The sequence below is a fragment of the Mytilus californianus genome, unplaced genomic scaffold (assembly GCF_021869535.1).
Source record: "Mytilus californianus isolate M0D057914Y unplaced genomic scaffold, xbMytCali1.0.p SCAF_47, whole genome shotgun sequence".
NCBI lineage: Eukaryota > Metazoa > Mollusca > Bivalvia > Mytilida > Mytilidae > Mytilus > Mytilus californianus.
In genome coordinates, this window is record NW_026262698.1 from 622,465 (window position 1) to 647,712 (window position 25,248).

Below are 25,248 nucleotides of genomic sequence, written 5' to 3' on the forward strand. Positions count from 1 at the left end.
GCATTCTTTCTGTATAAAGAGGTTATAAGTACATGTCCTGCATTTGTTCGACCTTTATAAACGTAGTCGACTTCGTCGCTATGCAAACTAAAGCTATTAATATTACTAATGAAGATAATATTCAGATGATTTGAAGAAGTAAAACTAACTTACATCAGAATTGTCCTAAGGTAAAAACACACTTTCACAAATATATCTAAGTGTGTATATCAAGAAACGAAGTTATGGTGTGAACAAAAACTACCCATTAGTCTAAGCTGCCTGATAAAAAACATCAAATTTATGACAAGCTCAAAACTGCTCTGAAACTATTCGCAACGCATTCGTACACAACAATATCAAACTAAAAACAATACAAAACTATTTACGAGAATCCTTGGACAAATGACTGGATTGCCAGAATTCAAACCTTTCGACATCATATCGATCATTAGATAAAAATTAGTATATCGATTTTAACTTTCAATTTTTCTGTGAATTTACTGTTTATAAGATGATTATTTATTCGAAACACTTAAGGTATTTCAAACCCCAGCCAAAGTATGCCTTAGACAGATTTGGAGAAACATTTTAGGATTTTTGAATTTTAATGCTTCAACTTCGTATTTGATTTGGTATTCAAACTGTTTTGATTCAAGCGCCAGTGCAAAGTTTTGTGCAGTCGGGCGCACTAAATTATAAGCCTGGTAAGTTAGATGAAACGTTATAGAGAGTAAAAAATACAGCTTAATAAAGGTAATACTGTTCTTATTAGACTTTCACAGATGATATTAAAAACGATCGTTTGGAGGTAAAAAGGGTGAGTTGTGGTCAAAGCACAAAGAGATTTTTGTGTGATTTTTTTCGGAATCTCGCGGTATTATTTTAAACCTGTTAAACAACTGTTACAAATTATCATGAAGAATAAGAAATAAACTGTACATAGCAGGCAATTAAACGTGTAAGTTGAAAAGAGAGACAACTCATGCTCAGAGGATAAAATGAGAATCAATAGTCTACAAGTCATTACACACAAAACTAAAGACAGATCTACTCGAACCCAAAACGATTCCGGGGGTTGATTTAAATGCTCAAGTTAAGAGAGCTACCATTTGATTTTTATGGGGGGGGGGGGGGGGGGGTTGCTAGGATGAAATTTGAAAAAAAAGGCAGGACAGGAGTTTTGAGTAAAAAAAAGGGAGGATGAGCAACTTGGCAAAAAAAAAGGAAGGATGACAATTTATGTAAAAAAAGTCAGGATAAACAAATAAAAAAAAGGCAGGACCGAATAGAGTGAAAAATAGAAAGGCAGGACAGAGATTACAACTAAAAAAAATGCCCCCCTTCCCCCATAAAAATTTCTTCGGATACCGTCTATATCTCATGTCAATGTAATCGGTTGTATTTCGTTATTAAAAATGAAGTGAAATAATGATTGATTTGTTGCTACACTATCTGGAACATAATAAAAACTTTGATTACGATGTTGGATCTACATTATTCAATTAGCCGATTTCCTGAAATATACATAAAACTCCTAAAATCAATAAGATCTCTCTATAATGCAAATGATATATTTTACAGTTTCACCACTGCCTTATACTAGGCACGAAGAAAAAAGATACATGATTGAAAAATAATAAAATACAGCTTATTATAATTTGTTTTACATTAATTAGCTATGAAAAATGCAACAACTACAAAAATACATCGAAAGGACGACACACGATAAACAAATTAGAAATGATAAATGCAAATATAATGAACAATTAAACCAATTTAGGAATTATTATTCCTATGTCTGTTAAACATATGGACCATACATGAAACTTTTTTTTTCAATTTTGTCTTTTAATAAATTAAACCAATGACTCATAAAAAAGAGAAAAATGCATCCCTACTGTGCATGTTGACAAATCCCTGACTAAGTACATAAAAAAGGCATGAATATGAATTACGTGACCATAGATGAAATTTGAATTTTTAAATTGAGAAAATTATACTTAGGAATAATTCATCGTATAACTGCATTTCAGTCGGAAATAACGCCATATTATTAAAATGTAAGCATGAGGTTTTTCGATGAAACTCAGTTACCTGGTAAATTACACTGAGTGTTTGAATAATTTTCGTATTACCTGTTCAAATGTTTTGACCTTATCTTTGACCTTTGTGTGTGAAACTTCTTTATGCCAATCTTTTACAGACGTGGGTGTGATTTTATTAATAATAAAATTGTCATCGTCAAAATCAGTTCCCGGTGATGAAGGTGAATGCGGTTTAGGTGGAGAAGAATCAGAGTCGGGAGGTGTTACGGGAGATGGATACATGTATAAATCCCTATCTGGAGACGAAGATGGCGAAACCGATGTACTGTCGGAATAATCACGCTTCAATGATGACCTAGATTCTGGACTCGGTGGTGAATCTAAAACTCTGTATTGGGGGGACACATTACACTCCTCAGCTTCAATATGCTGAATTAGTAAGGGATTAGGTTTGGCTTTAAGGTGTTTCGTTTTCAAACGCCTTTCCTCGGATTCTTGTCTCTGTAAGCTATTTTCCGAACTACGATCAGATATCTTGTTAATTTTATCGTCTGATTTTGTTGTATGTTTCATCCTCCTAGTCATATTATCTGATTTGTGCAAATCCAGCTTAGAAGTTGGTTTAAGTGGTTCAATTACATCGTCTACTGCCGATATATTTGGATTGAACTTATGAGATTCCAAAGAGTTTGACCGTTTTTCAACCATTTTTCTTACATCAACTGGTTGTTTATGATCTTTATTTTCTACTACGGTTGACACCTTTACCGGTTTGTTTGGTGCTTCATCAAGAGAAGATGATTTAGTAACTCTTGAATGAACACCAACTGCTTTTGTTACTGATGCTGTGTCAATAACTTTACTTTCCTCTATAGTTTTAGTATCAACAACTCTTTTCGGTGAGGATTTTGCTTTTATTGCATCAACTGGTAATGGGGGGAGGGGCTTTTTCTTCCGAGATTCTGACACCATCTCCGGTGTGGGTTCCGGCAATTTTCGTCTTTGCTTAGGAGTTGGTGACACATCTTGCTTTATCGGCACGTTTGTCGACATATGTGACACATTTTGCTTTATTGGCAGGTCCGTCGACATGTTTTGAGTAGGTTGAATGTATACATTTCGATAAGGATCTTTATTCTCGCTTGACATTTTAGAATCGACTAAAACACACGATACAGAAGGGGTCGATGTCACAACACTTCCTTGTTGAACAGTTGAATCTGTTCGTGAAACACATGAAAAAGGGATTTCAGAAATTTCTTCCTTCTTTTTCGCACCTTCATCTTTTTCACAACGCTCTAATTGATCGCCATTTATAACATTATTATTTTGCACTAGCTTACAGATATCTTCTACTCGTTCGTAACGTTTTAATCCATAATATGCCAAAGAATCGTCCTGTTCATTTATCGGTTTGAAATATTGTTTATCCGTTGTTTCATCCTCGTCTTCCTCTTGCGATTCCCTTCTCCTTCTTTCTTCTTCTTGTTTTTCTAACATATCTACTTGTTCAGCTTCTTCCACAGACGGTGAAACATCTAAAATTGGTGACAAATCGATAACGGGGGACCAGTCGGTAGATGGTGGTCTCGCCTTTTGTCGTCTGCTCCCTTGATAATCAATTGGTTTTGAAGCGGGATCAGCTAGCTCTATTGGTTCTTCTGGGATCACCGGATTATCGTAAATGCCAGGAGAAACTGGTGAAGAACTTCCATTACTGTCCTGTGAATCTGGAGACAATCGATAGTTATCTCCCATTGAATATGCATCCAAATTTGTAGGAGATATTGTCATTTGCGTTAAATTAGCAGTATCGTTTGCAATGGAAGCGGCAAAAGAAGCAAGATCCATTACTGCAGCTGACTGTGGAATGCCAATCTTTTCCCGGTGATTAGAAAATATAATTTCATCTCCACGCCTTGCAAAAATAAATTCATCATCACTACTATCAGTGATTAACTGATCTTCCGGTGAGTTTGAACCACTATCAGCAGAATATCCAGAACCAAAATACTCATTCTGTTTCAATTGAGTTAATGTTTTGTTTTGTTGCTCAAAGTTTGCAAATTGTCCAGGAGGAGGAGTAACTTCTGTAAAGTTGAACTGATTTTCTTTTGGGGAAGACGCTGGTGATGTCACGTTTCGTTTTTTTCCTGGATATGAATCCCTACGTCGTGGAGAAAATGGTGGACTATCTAGACCCTCTCTCCAACTCGGACTTCTTGGTGCATGTGGACTACATTTGTTATTGTCACTGTGAACTTCAGAGTCTGACTTTTCAGTGTGATTCCAACTTTCTTCGGATGATTCGCCTTTAAAGTCTCTCATTTCTTCTGCAAAGGCACTGGCCGCTAACGCAACACGAGCCTCGTCTAACGAAGCAAACGGTGCTAGCCTATTTTCAGTGTCCGTACTTAAAGCACTATCCGAGGTATCGTCATCTGATGACGTAGCACTCTGGGATTGGTTGAGATTTAAAGAAAGCGGACGATGTTTTCTGTAAAGTCTGCTGTCATCACTACTTCCGATGCTCATCATGGAATAATCATCACTGACATCATCTGTATCTACTCCGTCACCTTGGTAATATTGCATAGAAACATCCTCCATATCAACGTCTGACGTAATGTCTGATAATTCGGAATCACTCTGTGTTTTCTGTTTCATACCTGAAAAAGAGCAAAAAAACATTGAATATCTACATTACTAGATAAAATAATTACATTTTTTATCCTCGTATCGATATTGATTCTGACGTTGCCTATTGTATATGAAGCCATTATTTTAATGTTTGCGCTATTTTTAAATAATTTCAAAATATTTTTTTTATGATATTTTCAATAATTTTCTATGGTTGCGGAATACATGTCTCTCCCTTCTAAAAAAAAGTAACGATTCTAGGAGCTGAACTAAGTTCATATATTCAGTAAATACAGTCAGTATATAATAGAAGTATACCACCTAATATATAACCTTCTTTTGAAACTTGATGTATAAAATCAGTTTTCATTTTTTTGTGATGTGCGGTTGTTGCATCATTGACTTTTTTTCTGCATCGTAATTTATTCATTTATATTTTTAATAGACTTTTCTAAAGATGCTGATATCATTTGGGTTTGTTTTTTTTTTCATTCTTTTTTATATAATCTATTGCTTATATTCAATTTTATCTGACAAATATGCAATGACCGTTAAAAACATGGTACAGTATCTATGGTCAGTTTTGGTCTTAGTTGTCAATAATTGTCATTTTCGTATGGACAGGCGAATTCAAATTATTATTTTTTTTTTCATATCTAATCGGCTTCCATATCTTCATAATTTTTTTTTTCCAAAAAACATTTCTAATATATATATATATATATATATATATATATATATATTCACACAAGTCTAAATTGAAAACAACGTTCAAACCTATGATTGCGTTGGATAAAAACCGCAATTTTTATACGTGTGCATGCAAAACAAATTTCTTGGTAGAGGGGTCTAAATACAGCACAAACAACATTTTCCAAAAGACCAAATGAGTGAAAAAGTATATTTTAACAAAACGCATTTGACTAGCAGGTCGAACAACTGATTTTCTTAAACCCTGCTGACTGCCAATGGCGTATATATATATATATATCTTAGACTTTATGGCACAAGTGTTTTAAATACTAGAATTATACCTTTGACTTTATGACACTAGTGTTTTAAACACTAGAATTAACTACGCAGTTCTTTACAACGTCTAAAGCAAATCGATTAAAAAGAGAAAAATTGTGCATTTACAAGCATATTGATAAAAACTAAAATAAAGGATAAAATAATACTGCTAAATAGATCGTTAAAAGAAATATAACTTAACGAGCAATGTTCTATTTAAGAAATATGTTTTTCAAAGCAATTTTTGTCTTTATTTTCATCATATATATTTGTTTGTGAGGATCTGAGGACAAAGATTGGTGAATTGTAGTTTTCCTATAAAATTAATTCAAATTTATGAAGAACATGTATTTACTCAGTTAGGTGCGTTAAAATCAGTATCTTACATACTAGTATCCAATATAATTTTTTTTTCAGTAAATGTGGTATCCTATTGTTTATCAATAAAACGAGTTTGAAATAAAAGAAAAAGTTGTAATTCCAATGTTAAACTTATAATAAAGCTATATGAGCATATCATCAAAAAGAAAATGCATTTGAAATTAAACCAAACCGATAAGTGTTAACATTGAAAATGATGAAGAAAAGATAATCACCACAAGATCCTGCCATAGTCCGCAAAACACCTGAAAGTGAGTTTGATAATGCAATGTCCTTTGATGTCAAAATCGTGTTTTGAAGGGGGGTTCTATCACTTAACTATACAACAAGCCATATTAGATATATAAACAAAAAACATAAATTACAAGAAAAATAAGTGACCTTTAAAGTTTTTGTCGACGCGCGGGAGACGTTTTCTCTTTAGGTTTGAGCGTTCCTGGTGACGAAAAATCCAGAAAAGCTCTTCGGGTGCACGAGATTTGTAAAGTGTTGATTTCATTTACCAGCACTGGGTCGATACCGCTGCTTGTGGACTGTTAGTCCCCGGGGGGGGGGGGGGGGTATCATCAGCTCAGTAGTCAATACTTCGGTACTGACATGATTTATACCGTATACTAATTTAAAATTCCCAATTCATAAATTAAGAAATTATTATGAAACTAAGGTTCCAACTCCCTCGGACAAATTTGACCTTAGATGAATTCGGCTATTCTGTTTATGCCGTTTTGGGTAATAAAGCTCTTAACGTTGCATCGTATTTACGCATCACTGGCTGTCTAATGTTTTAAAAGTGTGAGCGTTCCTGATGAAGGTAAATCTAGAAATACCCTTCGAATTTTAGAAAGTGTTTATATCGTTTTCTGAAAGTTGTTGCGGTTTTTTTTTATATGAACATTAGCTCTATCTAAGTATCCCCTTTTAATTAAATGAATGCAAATTCTTCCAGAACATGCAAGTAACCATTACCGTTTTATTTTTGCATTTTCATTTCTTATATTTTCTCGAAAATTGCAGTCGCTTAAATTTTGACGTTTTAAAAATCTTTATGGATGAAAAAGAAAGAGAAGATCTAACTGTTGTTGTGTTATAACATGTAAATTATATAACCTAAGTGATTTACGTTATTTGCCATGTTAAAAGGTAGACTCGATTTACTAGTATGTGGTCGGTAGTTTATCCTTGGCACTGATCGTTATCAAATTATACGGTTGTATAGATTTTTCATTTTTTTCAAATAAACTCAAAATAACAAAAGTTTTTTCAACTTCTCAACTATTTCTGAAAATCGAATAGACATTTATACGTTTTTTTCTGTGTATTTTGTGTGATTGTTATTGTTTTTGTTTAGACTTTTTGTCGTCTTTTGGAAGTTTGTGCATCGTAAGTCTTTATTTATTTGGTTTGTTTCTAAATACACAGTTCTTTATATTCATCTTTAGAGTAGTATTCTTTGATTAACATTTGGACGTGTCTTATTTTTCACTTTTGAGATTAGAGTTAACTTCGCTGTACAATCTGTATTTAAACCGCTTTCAAAATTCGTTCATGTTGTCATTTGAAAAGTAAAGAATAATTATATAGTTAAACTCTTTAAAGTTTTAATATATGATTGACAATTACCTTTGATTCTGGAAGTACCTGACGAGGTAGATTGAACGTCACATGAGTCTGGACTGTCTAACGACGGTTGAGCTGAAGACTTGGTGTCTTTACGGGGAATATTTTCCTGACTGCCCTGATGGCTTTTTCCGGATTCTGCTATTGATCCGAGATGTTTTCCTGGATTTGTATGACTAACAATTGGATCTGGAAGTGATATTTGTCTTTTTAATTTTCTAAATCCTCTATGGTGTTCAGTGGGAGATACTTCAACTCGGTCTGCTGATATTGAACGCTCTAAAGGTGGCCTAGAATTCTGCAAAAAAAAAATATCAATTGATTACATAAACTCCTCAATAAATCAACGTTGACACTCAACCATGTGCTAGGATACTTTTCTTGAAATTTATTTTCATGTAATTAGATTATATTTCTGCCGCAAATATGACGAGTTACACTCGAAGAAGGCCAAAAACGAACAAGAAAACACATGATCTGAAATATCGTACAAACAGCCTTATGTTATACTCAATATGCAGATGCTGCTGGAATGTTGCTACTGAAATATGCAAAATTCATATTGAAAAAAAATTAACTCGTTCTGTTTGTCGCAAGGTTTAGTTCTGAATCGACCCTGATTGTCCATTTCTTTGTGTGTATGAAGGTACCTTTATTATTTTTTACTTGACTAATGTAGTCCGAACTTTGTTTTAAGTCTTGAATTAAGTTACCTGCGTAAAATTGATTTTACTATTCCATGCGAGGGAATTTGATTGTTTATAATCGAACAGATCTTTCAATTTTTTTTCAAAATCAACAACCCCCAAAGCAAACACTAAGTTAAAGTTAACTATATATCAACGAAAGGACATGTGGGATTTACATCGATGAGGAAGCAATAAAACGATACAAACACACAAAACATACCAAAAGGTCAACATATATAGATTCAGTTTTTGCAATTAACTAAAACAGTCATCTTGTATTTATATTGTGTCATAGATCAAATTTATTCGTTCAGTGTATGTTTACTTAATTGTTTTTGTTTATATGTCTTTTTGATCGAGGTAAGCCATTTCAATTGATATTTATAGTGTGTTTCTTTATGTTGTAATGTTACAATACTGTTTCAGGTTAGGGTGGAGGTTGGCGCCTGTTAAAACTTTTAAACCCGCTGAATTTGTATGCACCTGTCGTAAGTCAGGAGTCTGTTGTTCAGTGGTTGTTGTTTGTTTTGATGTCGTTCATAAATGTTTCTCGTTTCTCGTTTTTATATAGATTAATCCGTTGGTTTTCCTGTTTGAATGTTTTTTACACTAGTCATTTTGAGGCCATTTGTAGCTTGCTGTTCGTTGTGAGCCAATGCTCCTTGTTGAAGGACGTACTTTAACCTATAATTGTTTATTTTTAACACATTGTGACTTGGATGGAGAGTTTTCTCATTGACACTCATACCACATCTTCTTATTTATATCTGTTGATTTAAATAATCACAGGTAACTGAAACAAATGAAATGAAAGACACCATTTTTTATCAAATCCGTTGATGTAAACAACATGAAAGCTAGCCAATAAAATAAAAAATGTTCGAAACGATTTCTGTGGTATCAGGAAATAAAATTTCAAATACATGAATTTTGTGTATTTTTTAAATAAAATTATTATAAACCAAATACATATTTGATTGATTTCTTTGTATTAGTGTTTGTTCAGTTCAAACCTTGTACACCTAAAAAGTACTTTTCGATACTGACCGTAAACATTTCTAACCGGGATTGTATCTCTCTTTCTAGAGGGACGGTATCAGACACTTCAACACCAGGATGCCACAACCCTGTACTTAGCACCAGCATACGTCTTTTCTGACATACTGTACAAACCCACTCCTGTAGCTGAAGACAAAGACATTACAAATATTATAAAAAAAAGTATGTTAAGCCCTTTTCAACTTATTTTTATAGTTTGTTGTTGTACTGTTACATCACTGTCCCAGGTTAGGGGGAGGGTTGAGCGCTCACAAATATGTTTAACCCTGCCACATTCTTTATGTCCCAAGTCAGGAGACTGTAGTTCGGTGGTTGTCGTTGGTTCATGTATGTCACACTTTTTTTTCGTAAATTGTTTAGTTATAAATTAGGCCGTTAGTTTTCTCAATTGAATTGTTTCCTATTTTTCATGTCGGGGCCTTTTATAGCTGACTACACACTACACAGTATGGGTTTTTTCTCATTATTGAAGGCCACACAGAAGGTTGCCTATAATTGCTTACATCCACTTCATTGGAACTTTGTTGTATAGTTGTCTCATTGGCAATCACACCACATCTCCTTTTTTTATATGTGTATCGTCAAATTCATTCATTTTATTTTGATATAACAAGCAAATAATATATATTGATTTGTATAATAAATAGCGTTGGTCAATTAGATTTGTCTATATTGTTTTGGTACTCCAGACACTTGGGTCTATGTTTATATATTAGTAATTGTCTGCAAGTCAAATCTGAGCAAATGATAAATTCTGTGATGCGACTACATAAGACAATAAATTGTGAATTTCATTAGATAAGGGTGTCGTAATAAGTCAATCAAATAATTATTGTTGAAGTAAGCCATTTGCCTGAACAAATAAAGTAGTGCAGTACATATAAACTACTATAAATCAGAAAATTGCGATGGAATATGTTTCGCAAAAATTAAAAAGTCGCATTTTAAATTTCGATAGCACTATTTGTATTCAGCATTTATTCAACAATCATCGCAATCTAAATGCACGTAGAAATTTTTGAATTTACTGTATACAAAATGCAAATACTATACGAATATTGTGTATTGTTATCCTGATTTTTATCTTAAACGGTATGATGTGAAGATTTTCAAGTCGATATATAAGTACCAGCACAAGCAAAGTAATACATCCATTTTCAACAAAATAAATGGTAGTGTGTTTGTGTTAAATACTCTTCAAGTTATTCATAAAATATAACAAAAGCGGCATTATATCATAAGATACCGTGAATTCTGTTAAATTTAAAGTTATTTCAAATCGAAGGTCAGCATGAGCCCTAAGGAGAAGTTATGATAGAGGAAATATCACGAAAAAGTGCGGCCTAATACTTTTATTTGATAATGCTCTTTTAGAATAATGTTCATCGCAAATCGAACAAAATGTCCACTGCCTTAAATATGCACGGGAATGAAAGTACTGGGAGTTATTTATAACAATAGTAATGCATAATTGATTAAACCGACTTTTTCCTGCATTCCAAAGAGACAAATGGCAATGCTTGATAACATCTGATTGTGCCAGGAGTACTATCTAATAAATAAAATGGTTCTCGTTTTGTTGTTTTTTCACAAGCAGCAAATATGTATGTTTTAAATGAATCTGTGTTGATATTGTCCAGAATAGCTATGATATAAGTGAAACATATATATAAAGAAATTCTATATATAAAAATTCTGATATATTTTTAACAACTACGCATGTATTTTTTTATCAGAAAGGACAGTAAAATGAGAAATTGTGGAAAACTATCTGTTGAGGCTCAATACTAGATTTCTAAGAATAATTAATCAACGTAAAATCAAGAGAACTCCAGAATATATTAAATTAATACACGACTCATAAGGAAAATCAATTGTGCCCGGACTTCCACATCTGTAAACAGATAAACTTATTTTGAGCTGTATATATCTAATCTTTTCCTTAGACTTTGATACTTCTTAAGTAAATGTCGTAATTTCTACTCTATTTATCTTATGTAATAATTTCAAATTTTTAATCTGCATATTCTTTACCTTTGTGTTGAGTGAGCTTTCAAACTTTCCACATTCTGAGCAAGTCATATTTTGACAGTCTACACAAACATGTTGCCATTTTCTTGGATTTTTATCATCCAATTTAAGTTCATTTCTCAAGCAAACCGGACACAACATAATATCTGAAGCTTCTGGTTCCGCGGCTATTGTTAATTCTTCTACTGTCATGGCTGTATTCAGATAATCTTCCTCCAAATGTCTGCAATACACATCACTGTTGTATATTAAATAACATCTCAGATATAGGGGTTGGATCAATAATGCTGTTTTGAAACTAATTTTCTTTACATTTAGGAAAACACATTTAGCAAATAGAATTATAATTCTGATTATATGTTTTTCAATAAAATAATATTTGATACTAAATTGCAAGATCAAAACGTGAGGGACTAGGGTCTGTAGTGGATACAGTAAGTTGTAAACTGGCATCAAAATTTTATTGCATGTCTGGATTCCGAATTGTTGAAATATAAAACTTCTATATCAACCCTGTGATATATTAATACTATGTATGGATGTGTATTTTAAACAAAAATATTAACAATAGGCCTACATTTTAAATTTTCTGTTTTCCTATTGGCTAAACAACAGGACACGTGGTTTGTAACAAACTTTCATATCGCATGAAAATCAATACACGGTAAACAATGTAATTAACTTAAAGGCAACTATGAAAGAATAATAAATTTTTAATAATAATGGTTATTTATTATTATTCTATTTACTAGATATTTAATTATGTATGCCGATTTGTAAAGTTTTAAAAGATAAGAAAGTAAGTGATGCAGTACCTATTTTTGATTTAATCAATAAGCACTTCCGCGCAGGTAAAATGTGCCACAAATGTACGTATGATTAAAAATACGCATTTAGTTATAATATGAAAAAATAGATGTGGTATAGTTACAAAATAGTAACCTATACTTCAAGGACAAAATGACGTTAACGTGATTTTTACTTTTAATTAGGCATAGTATGCTGACATTAGTGGTCAAAAGAAACGGTATTTAAAAAATATTGGAAATCTTTAGATAAACGCTGTTAAAAAGGAATCTCATCGCAATAAAATAAAACGAGAAAAAGTAACTTCAGCGTGATAAAATGCAATTAAGTTGTACAACATTTGCAAAGAACCTGCATTAGTTTAGGAGCCAGCTGAAACCCGCCTCCGGGTGCGGGATTTTCTCGCTGTGTGGAAGACCCATTGGTGGCCGTCGGCTGTTTTCTGCTGTTTGGTCGGGTTGTTGTCTCTTTGACACATTCCCCATCTCCATTCTCAATTTTATTACTTGTTTTTATCAATATTTAGTGTTCTTCAGCAAGTTTGGAAAATAATACATAAAAGACGATAAAGGCTTTTTATAAATGATAAATTTTACTATTCAAACGTAGTTAAAAGAACTACAATTTGCACCTGTCCTAAGTCAGGAATCTGATGTTCAGTAGTTGTCGTTTGTTGATGTGGTTCATAAGTGTTTCTCGTTTTTTATATAGATTAGACCGTTGGTTTTCCCGTTTGAATGGTTTTACACTAGTAATTTTTGGAGCCGTTTATAGCTTGCTGTTCGTTGTGAGCCAAGGCTCCGTGTTGAAGACCGTACTGTGACCTATAATGGTTTACTTTTATAAATTTTGACTTGGATGGAGAGTTGTCTCATTGGCACTTATACCACATCTTCTTATATCTAACACAGATTACCAAGACATTTTTGTATCTAAAATATTCAAATATACAAGCTGCCTGAGGTGTTGATTTGTCTGTTACAAATATGACCGCACATTTTTTCATTTTATCCTATAATTGACCATTTAACAAACAAATACAGAACAGGGGCGGATCCAGCCATTTTAAAAGGGGGGTTCCTAACGCAGGATTAAGGGGGTTCCAACTATATGTCCCCATTTAAATGCATTCATCGTCAAAAAAGGGGGGTTCCAACCCCCGGAACCCCCCCCCCCCCTGGATCCGCCACTGCAGGAGTACAAATTAACTAAAAAATATCGCCTCGGGATATGTTAAGAGCAAATAGTAATATTCCAATTTCTGTATACGTTGAAATTTATTTCGAATTCTCTAAAGTGGTCCGCGTTCAAGCATTGACGATTTCTTTATTAAAATGATTAAAGACATATAAAGTTAAAACGAAAAATCTGATTTACATAGTTACTTAAAAAATAGATACATTTTGGAATTGCTTTCGTTTTGATGGTTTTAAAGTAAACAGACCACAGGCTGAGGTACATGTATAGCCCCATCTCACAAAGTTAAAATGATGGTCACCCCTATTACACAAGAAAAAGAAATATATATATTTGAATATTTAATTGACTTGATCAAATTCTGTTAGATATATCAACAACAAAAATCAAAAACACCATTTCGTCAATATTTTCCCCAGACGCATAGAATATACGGAATATACTTTTGTCATTGTACATTACATTCGCAGGAATACTTTGCAAGTATTGCGCATAAGAATAACAAAAAATGAAAACAGAATTTTCTAAGTTCTTTTATCAACTTATGATTTAACAGAACAGTAGTAAAGGGACTTATATAGCGTATGATTATTCATGACAATAGTTTCTGGAATAGACTTGAAGTCGCCATTATGTAACTTCGAAGTTAGCATTTTATCTAATGCCAAATTATTGGCAAGATTGTCGTAAACAAGCGTAGATCGTCAATATTGAAAACAGAATCAATACGAGTTCTAAAACAGATCTTTTTTATAAAGTTTCTTCTCAGTAAACATGCAAGGAATTCCTTGAATATTTGGCATAGAAAAAGTTCAAGATCTATCATGTAAAATGTTCAATTTCAGGCTTCCAATTTATCAAAAGAGAAAGTGAAAATTGATGTTCTACTTTTTTAAGGGAATATAGCCTTTGCTGAGATGGCTGTGAGTGGAGCTCGAAAGATTAGTGATGGAACTATCGTTATAATTTATCTTTATTTTTGAGCTCTAAAGTGTCCGGTTACTGCTAATCTTCATTTTTTAGAACGTCAGATATATCGAAAAAGTCACAAAAGAGGGACGAAAGATACCAGAGGGACAGTCAAACTCACAAATCGAAATTGTCTTTTTACCTTATGTTTTGTTTTTGGTTGTTGCTTTTGTTTTTTTGTGTTTAGTTTGTTTTGGTTTTGTTTTTAATTATTATAAGATATTTCATCCTCCCTGTAGAATTTATTCACAAGTTGTCGCATAGACTTGGCAAATATGTTGGAGACCTTGTGTAACCTCCAGATGTCTATTCTGTTTGACTTCTGTTGTTTGTTAACGTTAATTCTTAAATCTCCCTTTCATTCATATTTGTATACGTATCACGGTAGTAAGAAACTAAAGTTATTTCATAAAGGCAGGTTCTTAAACGACAGAACATGTACAACGAAGTAATACTAGAGATAAGTATTTTTTTCTGTTTCCTTTATAATTTAGAATAACGCTCATAATAGAAGCGTTAAATCCCTGTAAAGTTTTGTGTTGCATCTTTCTTTTTTTCTCCCTTCAAGTACCTCCATGTTATTTACGTGTTTTAATGTCAACAAAAAGTAACATATCAAAAAATATTGACACTGTCGTTATCTGGTTTCAGACAATTAAGATATATGTATAAAAACTAATGGTCCTTCTATCCAAATTAATTGTGGTAATGGTATCTAAGGGCTTTAAAATGTCACTTTACTTGACCTTAAAATGCCGATAAATTCTGTCCGCAATCAAACATATAACAAATGTCTTGTTTAAATGAACATCGCTGTATATAGTCTTCAATGCTATTAGTCTGATCAATAAATATAGAATTTTGTAAATGGAAACTGATGTCTGTTAAGGATTTAGATATAATATACATATATATAATATCGATCAATTGTCACTTTTATTATAGATATAAAACAGTACCCAAAGACGATGCTTTCCGACAAGAAGCTTGGCAATAAATCAATGCATATGCAAATGTTAAGTAGGTATTTGGTGGTAAAATTGAACTAAGTAATAATGTTAAATTGGATATAAAGCAATTATATCTAGAAATTAAAAGCAAAGTCTCAAGATAAATTGTCAATGACATAAAACAATGTGTTGTTTCAAACAAACTTAAGTTGTTTTAAAAGCAAGGTGACTAGTTCAAGTCATGTACAGTACACATTTAGTGCACGATGAAACAACTATCCTTTACCATCGGGAAATTTTAGACATTCGATAATAAAAAAAGGGGCAACAATTTAAGGAAATATCTTTCTATTATGATATGAAGTTGCTTAGATTTCAACGCAAAACTTAACAGCGACGGACGGGTGAACTAACTAACGAATGAAGAAATATAGTTGCAGTAGTATTTTACTAAATGAGGCATTTCGTTAAAAACAAATTGGAACAAAGACACATATAACAGGATCTTTAACTATTGAGAAGGTATATAATGAACACTTAAATATACAGGGAAATCTAATTTATAAAAAGGGGAGTCTTTAAGCAAATCTATATTGAGGGGAACATTTCAATAGGTGTGCAAACATCTCTGAAGTTTCAAGGATCTGATTTGAAAACTGTAGAAGGAGTTGATAGTACAAAGTTTTACCAACTGAAAAGCTTGTCAATAAAATCTTCTGAAAAATAAGAAAATATTCTCAAACAAAATTTTAGAAGCAGATGCACAACTGAAAATGCAATCTTTTTATGAGGTTCCAGGGATCAGGGTTGAAAACTAAATCAGTATAAAACATTGGTACTGTCTTTTGTAAATTTGTCTGAAAACTTATGAAGTTCCCAAGTCTGAAAATGTTGGAAAAGAGTCTTCTAACAACTGCATAATAAGAGGGTCACACCGTCAGTATGTGTGTACTCTTTCTGTGACTCGAGATGTCTGGGGTCTGGGTTAAAAATTTAGGGGCTTTGATCACAAAAAAATAAGTACCCTCTTGCAAGTTTTGCTGAAAAATGACATAATTCCCAGCCTCAAAAATGGGGAAAAAAATCTTCAATAAAAGCATGTTCACAACTTCAATACGTGTGCAATCTTTCCTTCAAGTTTCGGGAATGAGTGTTAACAACTGTATGATGAGTTGGGTAAACAAAATAGGTAGCAACTTACCCCCGACCGCAACCATAGTTCCCCAACCACCACTCCCCTCCCCACCCCCATATTATTACCCGGTCATTATATGTATTATGAATTAGGTATCAGATAATCATTGTCGTCTCGTATATGTAGGATTAGATAAAATTTAAGAATTTATCTGGCTTTTTTTTACATGCAAATCAGAATATATAAGAATGTTGTCAACTGGCACCACACAGAACAACAGATCCGATCCAGAAAATCAATATAGAATGAAATAGCCAATCACCACGTAATATGTCCACTGTTATTTTTCTGACGATTGCGCTGTAGTATCTACACTAAAGTTGTAGCTTTTTTATATTACTTACCGTGCTCAAACAGCCTCAAATCTACTTTGATATTGAAAAATAAAAACCCTACGGTGTCATTGAAACATTCGGTTTCCAATTTTTTATGTTGGTTGACACGTATTTCTATTTGTGTAAATAGATCTGTCATCATGAAAAACATCAAAATAATGCGAACAGGAGATAAACTCATTTTTAATAGAGTTAGAATGTAATCAATGATTACGGAATCGCATTCTATCTTAAAACATTATTTGTAGTCCAAGTATAATTGTTTGCATCTGTCCTAAGTCAGGAATCTGATGTTCAGTAGTTGTCGTTTGTTGATGTGGTTCATAAGTGTTTCTCGTTTCTGGTGTTTTATATAGACTAGACCGTTGGTTTTCCCGTTTGCATGGTTTTACACTAGTAATTTTTGGGCCATCTATAGCTTGCTGTTCGGTGTGAGCCAAGGCTCCGTGTTGAAGACCGTACTTTGACATATAATGGTTTACTTTTATAAATTTTGACTTGGATGGAGAGTTGTCTCATTGGCACTCATACCACATCTTCTTATATCTATAAACCCATTCATGTAAAAACGAAATTTATTTTGCATTTCATCTTTCAAAGTTGACTTTAAAAGGTTTTTTGTGTGTTATTAGAACTTCTTTTGTTTGTTTGGTATTTTTTTATTTGCTCTTACACGTGATATAGTTTTGGACTTCTACTTTGGTCAAGGTCACAATCGATGAAGAATATTCCAGAAACTTTTGTCGTGCAGTAGTCTTGATCATCCAGACGCATTAAACTATAATAGAGTGTGTTAGTGCCGTGCACACGAAATCGATATCATTTGTCTTTTTGTTTTTTGTTTTTTGTTTTTTTTTTTTTTTTCTTTTTCTTCATTTCACCTCATCAGTCTAATGTACAAAGAAGGTAAATTGTTATCATACGTTTTCCTAATATCAAAGAACACGCGTGATCTATTCCATTGAAATGAAGATGAAATTTTATATTTGAATCTTTTGTCTCTGCTGCGACTGCTAACCAAACAATCAATATAAGGCTTCATGATATCTTTAATAGCTAATTGTTTGTCATTTATGTATCAAATAATTTGTTCTCGTACTCATTTTATAGTTAATCCATAAATATTCAATAATGTTTCCAGGAAACTGATATCGGATTATTATGATAAGAACACCAATTCGAAGTTTGATAGAATTAAACATGGATTGTTAATGATTAAAAAGGAAAGCTCGTTTCATGATAATGAAAAATATTGCAAATGTAAACCTCTTGTATTTGATCAATTCGCTTATTGAGAAAGGATCCGATGATATGAAAATAATTCGTGACAGAATTCATTTAAGTGCAATATACTCCCTTAAGTATCTTTCGAAATCGATTTCTGGAAATCTATTCCATCATCGATTTCTATACATTGTTTGAAAACAAAATAAAAAAAAGATGTCTGGGTTTACTCTGTTGACTTATGATCACATACTGACACAAAATTGATACCATTAATTACCTGAAAGCGTAGCGATCTGACAAAGGATCGATATGATTACCAGCAAAAATGAAAGTCATAAATAAGACAGTTCGTTAGTTAAAGAGAGGCGACAGATACCAAAGGGACATTCAAAAAACATGTTTAACCCCGCCGCATTTTTGCGCCTGTCCCAAGTCAGGAGCCTCTTGCCTTTGTTAGTCTTGTATCATTTTTAATTTTAGTTTCTTGTGTATAATTTGGAGTTTAGTATGACGTCCATTATCACTGAACTAGTATACATATTTGTTTACGGGCCAGCTGAAGGACGCCTCCGGGTGCGGGAGTTCCTCGCTGCATTGAAGACCCGTTTGGTGGCCTTCGGCTGTTGTCTGCTCTATGGTCGGGTTGTTGTCTCTTTGACACATTCCCCATTTCCATTTTCAATTTTATCATAAGTTAAATCTTGCAAGCAAGCGTTTGCATAAAATCTGCGTTTCTTTGAAATGTATAGCTTGCTCATTTTAGAATTCGGCATGTCCATGAACTCTTAATGATATACATGTATCAGCTAGGTTCAGAACAAGAGGTCCACGATACTAGATAATTGTATATATGAAGTACCAAATTCGTAGAAAAACAAACAACGCAATTGCTAAAAGGAGAAAAACGACAAAAACATAAACATCTTGCCACATACCAAGACACATTAAACCGAAAAGTGAGCTACCCGAGCCCCACCACAAGTAGAGGGTAAGTTCCAAGGGTCAGGACGGGTCAGCAGTTCCTACTCACTATCAGTGAGGTCTTAAAATAAATTCTACACTGTTCGCAGCAAGACACGATTTATTTAGATAATTTGGGTGTATTGACCCGTTGAATATTTAGTATTGGCATTATGCATTGTTAGCAATATACAGTAAATTTCGTGGAGCCCTTTCTGGGGTGAAATATGTTCATGATTATTCACGACGATTTATATTTGTGTTGTTTGTCTACTCGCCCAAAAAAGTAATCGCTACTATTTAGTTGTTTGACAGTGTCTAAAATGTAATTGAAATAATTGCCCATCGACGTTGAGCAAATATATATCAAGTAATCAAAACATGAACATAGTCATTTTCTTAACTGGTAGATTTAGAATTTTCTATCTAGCATGTTTCTTTATATACCAGTATAGTATTCGAAAAGTATCTGAATTTAACTGAGCGAATAAAAAAATGCTTCCTATGCAAAAATGCAGCATTTGAACTTTTCAAATTGAGAAACCCAAATCTGATTACAAACCCCATTAAGCAACATTGTGTACGAATTACACAAGTATTTGTAATCAAGAACACAATTTATTCCATAACAACCGCTGAATGTAATAAAAAAACAATGATATAAATTGTATATCATAACATGATATTTTCAGTCAAATAAAAATCAAATGAAAATGAATGACTTTTTTTGTTTCCTATGTTCGTTTTTTTTTTATTCGAAATCTTAACTCTAATAACATTTTTTTTAAGATATTACAACGTAATTTAAAACATAAGTAGCAGGAAATAGCTGATTAAGCATTAAAATACGAATAAAATTTTTTTGTCTAGTCGGAAGACTTTCAAAGGGCGTAATAGAATTAAAACAACAGAAAACTAGGTTTTGATTATTGCCAAGTTCTGAAAATCGATTGGAATGTTTGAAACTGATGAGTCTGTAACGTGACTTAGACGTGTCAGAAGATTGATGCTAAATTTGATAGAATATTTAGAGAAATGCAACGCCACCTTCTTTTATTTAATGATATCACGCTAAACATAATCTTAGAAACCAATAAATGTTGATGGATATATGTTTCTAATTTGAAATAATTGAATTTTAATAAATTGGGTTTTTTTCAATATAAAAGCGTGTGAATGAAGAGTATTGTGCAGTTTTCTTTATCCTTGTATTCGTTATTGTGTAGCTTTGTCAGTTACATTTTGTAGATATAACCAATTATTAAATGGTTTAAAGAATAAGAAAAAAAATAAAGAACACCAAACAAGATGAAATTTAACCCCAAAAAATCCTGTTAAATATAGAATAGAGTACTAAAAGATTTGTGTTTCGTTAATTTTTCTACAACGAAAAGTAAATTTATGCTTCAAAGCATCGATCCCACGTCTTTAAATCATAGTTAAGTTACAGGATGTAATTTGTATTCAGACTACCATTAATCGAGCTTCAGTAAAACATGTTTCTTTGGCAGTTCGGTTTTGTCTTCTTTCCATATAAATTCAGTTAGAGACTCACCGATACGTTGATATTTATAAAGTGTTTGGAGGCAACAACCTCCTTAAAAATAAAACTGTAGTGTGCATTTTTATTGTACACCAGAAATGTATTAATAATATGTGCAAATAATAAGTGTTGTTATTGAAAACAACTTGCTAAATTTTCAAACTAAGGGGAATCTATTACCAAAGAGAGGCGGCGGAAAATTCAGACTTATGGTCACAGACATACTGACAACGCCATTAAAAAAACGAAAACTGACGAATAACCAACAGCAATCTCAAAAACTTTACATAAAAAACTAAAGAATGAGCAACACGATCCCCACCAAAAACGGGGTGATCCCGGACAATAAGTACCTGTTGATATAATATAAATACTAGTAGTTTAAAATAGAGAATGGAAACGGGGATTGCCTATTTGTCACTTTAAAACAATATGTGTCGACGCCTAAATGAGCAACCTTTTTCTGTTACTTGAGCAGAAAGGGAGCAACAGCAGTATTTTACTAAAAAAAACTTTACAACGATCTTGGTTGACGCCTAAATGAGAAAAATGTTTCCGTTACTTGCGCAGACCGGGAGCAACAACGGTATATGTTTTCATAAACTATAAAGGTGTCACACACACGTGGGCTCGAATGAAAAAAATATCAATGTTTTATTAAATGATAATCTTCTAAAATGAGTCATTTCAACAAAGGCAATATCCTCAAAAACAGTAATTTCACTCTACATGCGGATACATGTATACTATTTTATTAAAAGGCATAGGAAAATCCAATCATAGTTGGATCCATTCAAAATTTCAAATTATTTAACATATGACCGGGATTTTCGTGAGCTTTTTGTAATATCATCATAATATCGTGTTAAACGAAGGATATACAATGGATAAGCGTTATTTCGTTAAAAGATAGGATGAGCCTGGAGGTACATTTTGATTTTCTATAATAAAGGACCTCGTTTTTGAATATATAGAGTATAAGCCCTATGTTTCCCAATTTTTGACATTTTGTACCTATTGTGTCTGTTTGTTTTACTCACACATTAATGTCAACATAATGGAATTCTATGCGCCTGTCATACAAATGAGAGGTTTAGCTAGCTTTAAAACCAGGTTTAATCTACCATTTTCTACATAAGGAAATGCCTGTATCAAGTCAGGAATATGACAGTTGTTTCCATTCGTTTAATGTGTTTGAACTTTTGATTTTGCCATTTGATAAGGGACTTTCCGTTTTGAATTTTCCTTTGAGTTCGTTATTTTTTTTAATTTACTTTTTTGTACTAGTGTGTACCTTTTTTAATTACTTTCTGTTCTCAAAAATGTGTGCTGACGAGATTTAATTGGAATTTTTAGTTTATACATTGTATGAAAGAAAATACAACTATTTTCCATTATATAAAAATAGATTATTTTACAATAAGGTCACCCAATTGTCATATTGATATATATATTTATCTTAATTAGACTTTATAATTTCAACAAATTAGTAGCCGAGAGGTTTCAACGATGTGTTTGCTTTTGTTCATACAAAACAAACTTCAAGGAGGGATGCCCTTGATTCCCTGTGACGGTAAATGAAAATTGCAAAAATCAACGGCAGGCAAATTCGAATGTTTCTAAAGAACATATCTCTGTATTCTTCTAAATCATACCTCTCGTCAAAGACTCCATAAATATGAAAGGAGGATGGGCCTATAAAAAAGACACCTATATCACAATGAAGATATATACGACAAGGAAGGATCAGAAGCACTCCTCTTGTCTCTTTCTTATCCATTTTAACTGGTATAATTTGAGGTAATAGAGACTATTTTATCACTGTATAATTATATATTGCGGAAAAGGACAGAGACGATATATGGTCTTATTGACGTATTTGTTTTTTTAAGACCAGCATTAATTGCGTTACAGTGCAAGAAGCAAGATCAGTGCATTAAAACTTAACTTCCGCACGCCGACAAAACCATCCTGAGCGGAACTCTCAAGGGAAATACTAATAGGTTAATAAGAACATAAAATCTTCACAAATTACACGTTTCAGCATTAAATGTAGTAAATCAGAGAACTGGGATAACTAGACGTTTGCAAATCGAAAATTCCATCATTATAAATTCATAGGTAGACGACAAAAGCGTAGCGTAGCATCACAGCAACTGCGACACATGAGAAAAAACAAGTATACATTCCTTTAAAGATGACGTACAATTAATAAATATTTAAAAAAAAAACACATGTGAAAAATTAATAATATTTCTTCCAGGTATCGGTTCCCATAAAATCACATAGTCACATTGAGGTCATCTTAACTTACTATTTCAGTTATTTCAATGAATAAGAACAACAAAGACCAAGATTCAAATAAGGGAGTAATGAACCTAATGTGAAATAATTACAAGAGAAATTGGCACATCCACTTTCTTTTAACATACGATGAAATTAATCATGGTTACATCAATTAACTAATGCTCAGTCATTAGTACCGAGTGTAAGTAAATGAGTATCAAAAGAATAAAAAATTAAACGAATTCTATAAGAAAATATAAAACATCTATTAAACCAAGATCGTATGATTTAGCCGAGTGATATTTTGTGTTACTGAGATACTTAAGACTTTTATGCAGCCAACTAATATTCAGCTTTATAAAATACTAATTTATTATATAATTACCCCTAATGTCGTCTTAGCCTGAAGTAACCTTTAAAATATTGACAGAGCGCAAAAGACTAAATGCTTGATGAGGGTATAAATGTAATATACACATTAAACAGCATAAAAAATTGGGTAATTTTAATTTGCATTCAATGCACGTTGTCATAAAAACAGCCATTTATTAAAATGTGTGTATATGCCCAAAATAGCGTTACCTGCACATAGGACTACTTTTTTGTTTTTATAGATATATAGGTAGTTTAAAGCGGCGTACTATGTTTGTTTCCAATATGTATCGAAAGATCAGAACCATAGTACTCGTAAAGTTATGGCAAAGTAGAAGCCATGTCCACCGTTATGAAAAATCTTTTTGATAGACGACCATGTATATGTTTCAATTGTCTTGGCCACAATCCCGTCCTCTTTTCCACTATTGTGACATCATCGAATATGACTTATCACCAGATTGTTTTGTCATGAGTAACACGAAGGGTGCCACTTTTGAAGCATGAAATTCTTACTCTTCTGGGGTGTTCGCACACGGTTTTTTGGTTAGATTCGTGTTGCTCAATCTATCATGGTTTGTGTGATGTTTTGTGGACCTTTGTTTGTCTTTTCGTTGTTTCTCTTACGCCATGCTGTAATATGCGTATTTCGTTTCCCCCAATGTCTACACCACTCGCTGTTTTAAAAATGTATCTTTTGCTTCAAAATTGACTACTTTTAATATAAGAGAATAAAACATCAATATACTACAAAAATAAAATTGGTATCAAATAATTTTAAATAAAAAATTACCATCATTTTGTGTAGTTTAATAATTACGTATTTAACGGAAGCTAACATTAATAAACCGTGTAAATATCAATTGTATCTATCCTTGAAATTTCCATCATGTAAACACGTTCATGTTGAAAATGTAAAATTAGCATGTTAAATAGTTATTCAAGTTGCTTCTAAAATGTACGTGGGTTAGGTTAATATGGTATACACGTAAAGGGCGGGCAAAATTGATAGAAGGAAAAGATCGTAATGCTCTTTCCACATAAAAGACTACCTGAATATAAGTTGACAACTGTAAATTCGTGCTTGAATATATATTACATTTTTATAACATGGATGGTATACTTGAGCTTTCTAATTATATATATCAAACAGAAAAAAACGTAGCACAAGCACAGATGAATAGACGTTTGGTGGAAATTAGAACTCTCTTCAGAAAAAATAACATTCGCATGATAGCAAATTTTGACAGATCGATCGGAAAACGAACGGAGAAATAAAATTCTTGTTTGGGTATACTGTCTGTCATTGATTTCATGTAGGTATTTAACAGTATATGACATTGACTATAAATATTCTAGTAATTGAAATTTATATGGAGTGAAATATTTATGAAGAAGCATTAAAAATCAATATCAATGTCAAATATTAACCAACAGTTTAAATTGACGCTAAAAGGGGTCAAAGACTCAAGGTTGCAAATGGTGTATTTTTGAAAGGCCAAGTAAATTGTAAAAATTACATTAGCTTTTCTCATACTTAAATTAAAGAATTTTCATTTCATATGTGGATACTTGTAATGCAGGAACTTCAACTTATTTCTATAATTTAATAAACGATAAGAACAAGTACAGTCTCCCAGGAAACTCCAGCCAAAATATATAAAATCATAAAAAAAATATTGATACTCTAAAATCGAGAATTTTACTGAAATGTGACGAAGTTTTATCATCTACAAAATCAGCACAAATTATCTAAATGTGTTTCAATAATGAGGTACAAATCTTCCGGCTTTGTATATACAAGCTTGTTAGAAAGTTGGTTGACTATAAGATCAAAACCACAGTAGGAATTACCTTATATAGGGAATACGCTCCATCGAGAACTGGTCTAAATGAAATAAACACTTGATACATTTCGTGCGTCCGAAGCGCTTTTCTAGATTTACCATTAT

The 25,248-nt window shown here is 32.6% G+C and overlaps 1 protein-coding gene across 2 annotated transcripts in view; it reads right to left on the reverse strand.

Annotated features, from left to right (window-relative positions):
* Positions 1-25,248, reverse strand: part of LOC127700044 (uncharacterized) — a 57,957-nt gene that overhangs the window by 17,561 nt on the left and 15,148 nt on the right. For both annotated transcript variants that reach the window (XM_052203487.1, XM_052203486.1), the window contains exons 2-6: positions 11,459-11,678; positions 9,413-9,550; positions 7,680-7,974; positions 6,275-6,304; positions 2,118-4,696 (exon numbers count right to left, since the gene is read on the reverse strand). In XM_052203487.1, the coding sequence (XP_052059447.1) occupies positions 2,118-4,696; positions 6,275-6,304; positions 7,680-7,974; positions 9,413-9,550; positions 11,459-11,678 (3,262 nt within the window). The remainder of the gene's footprint in view (positions 1-2,117; positions 4,697-6,274; positions 6,305-7,679; positions 7,975-9,412; positions 9,551-11,458; positions 11,679-25,248) is intronic.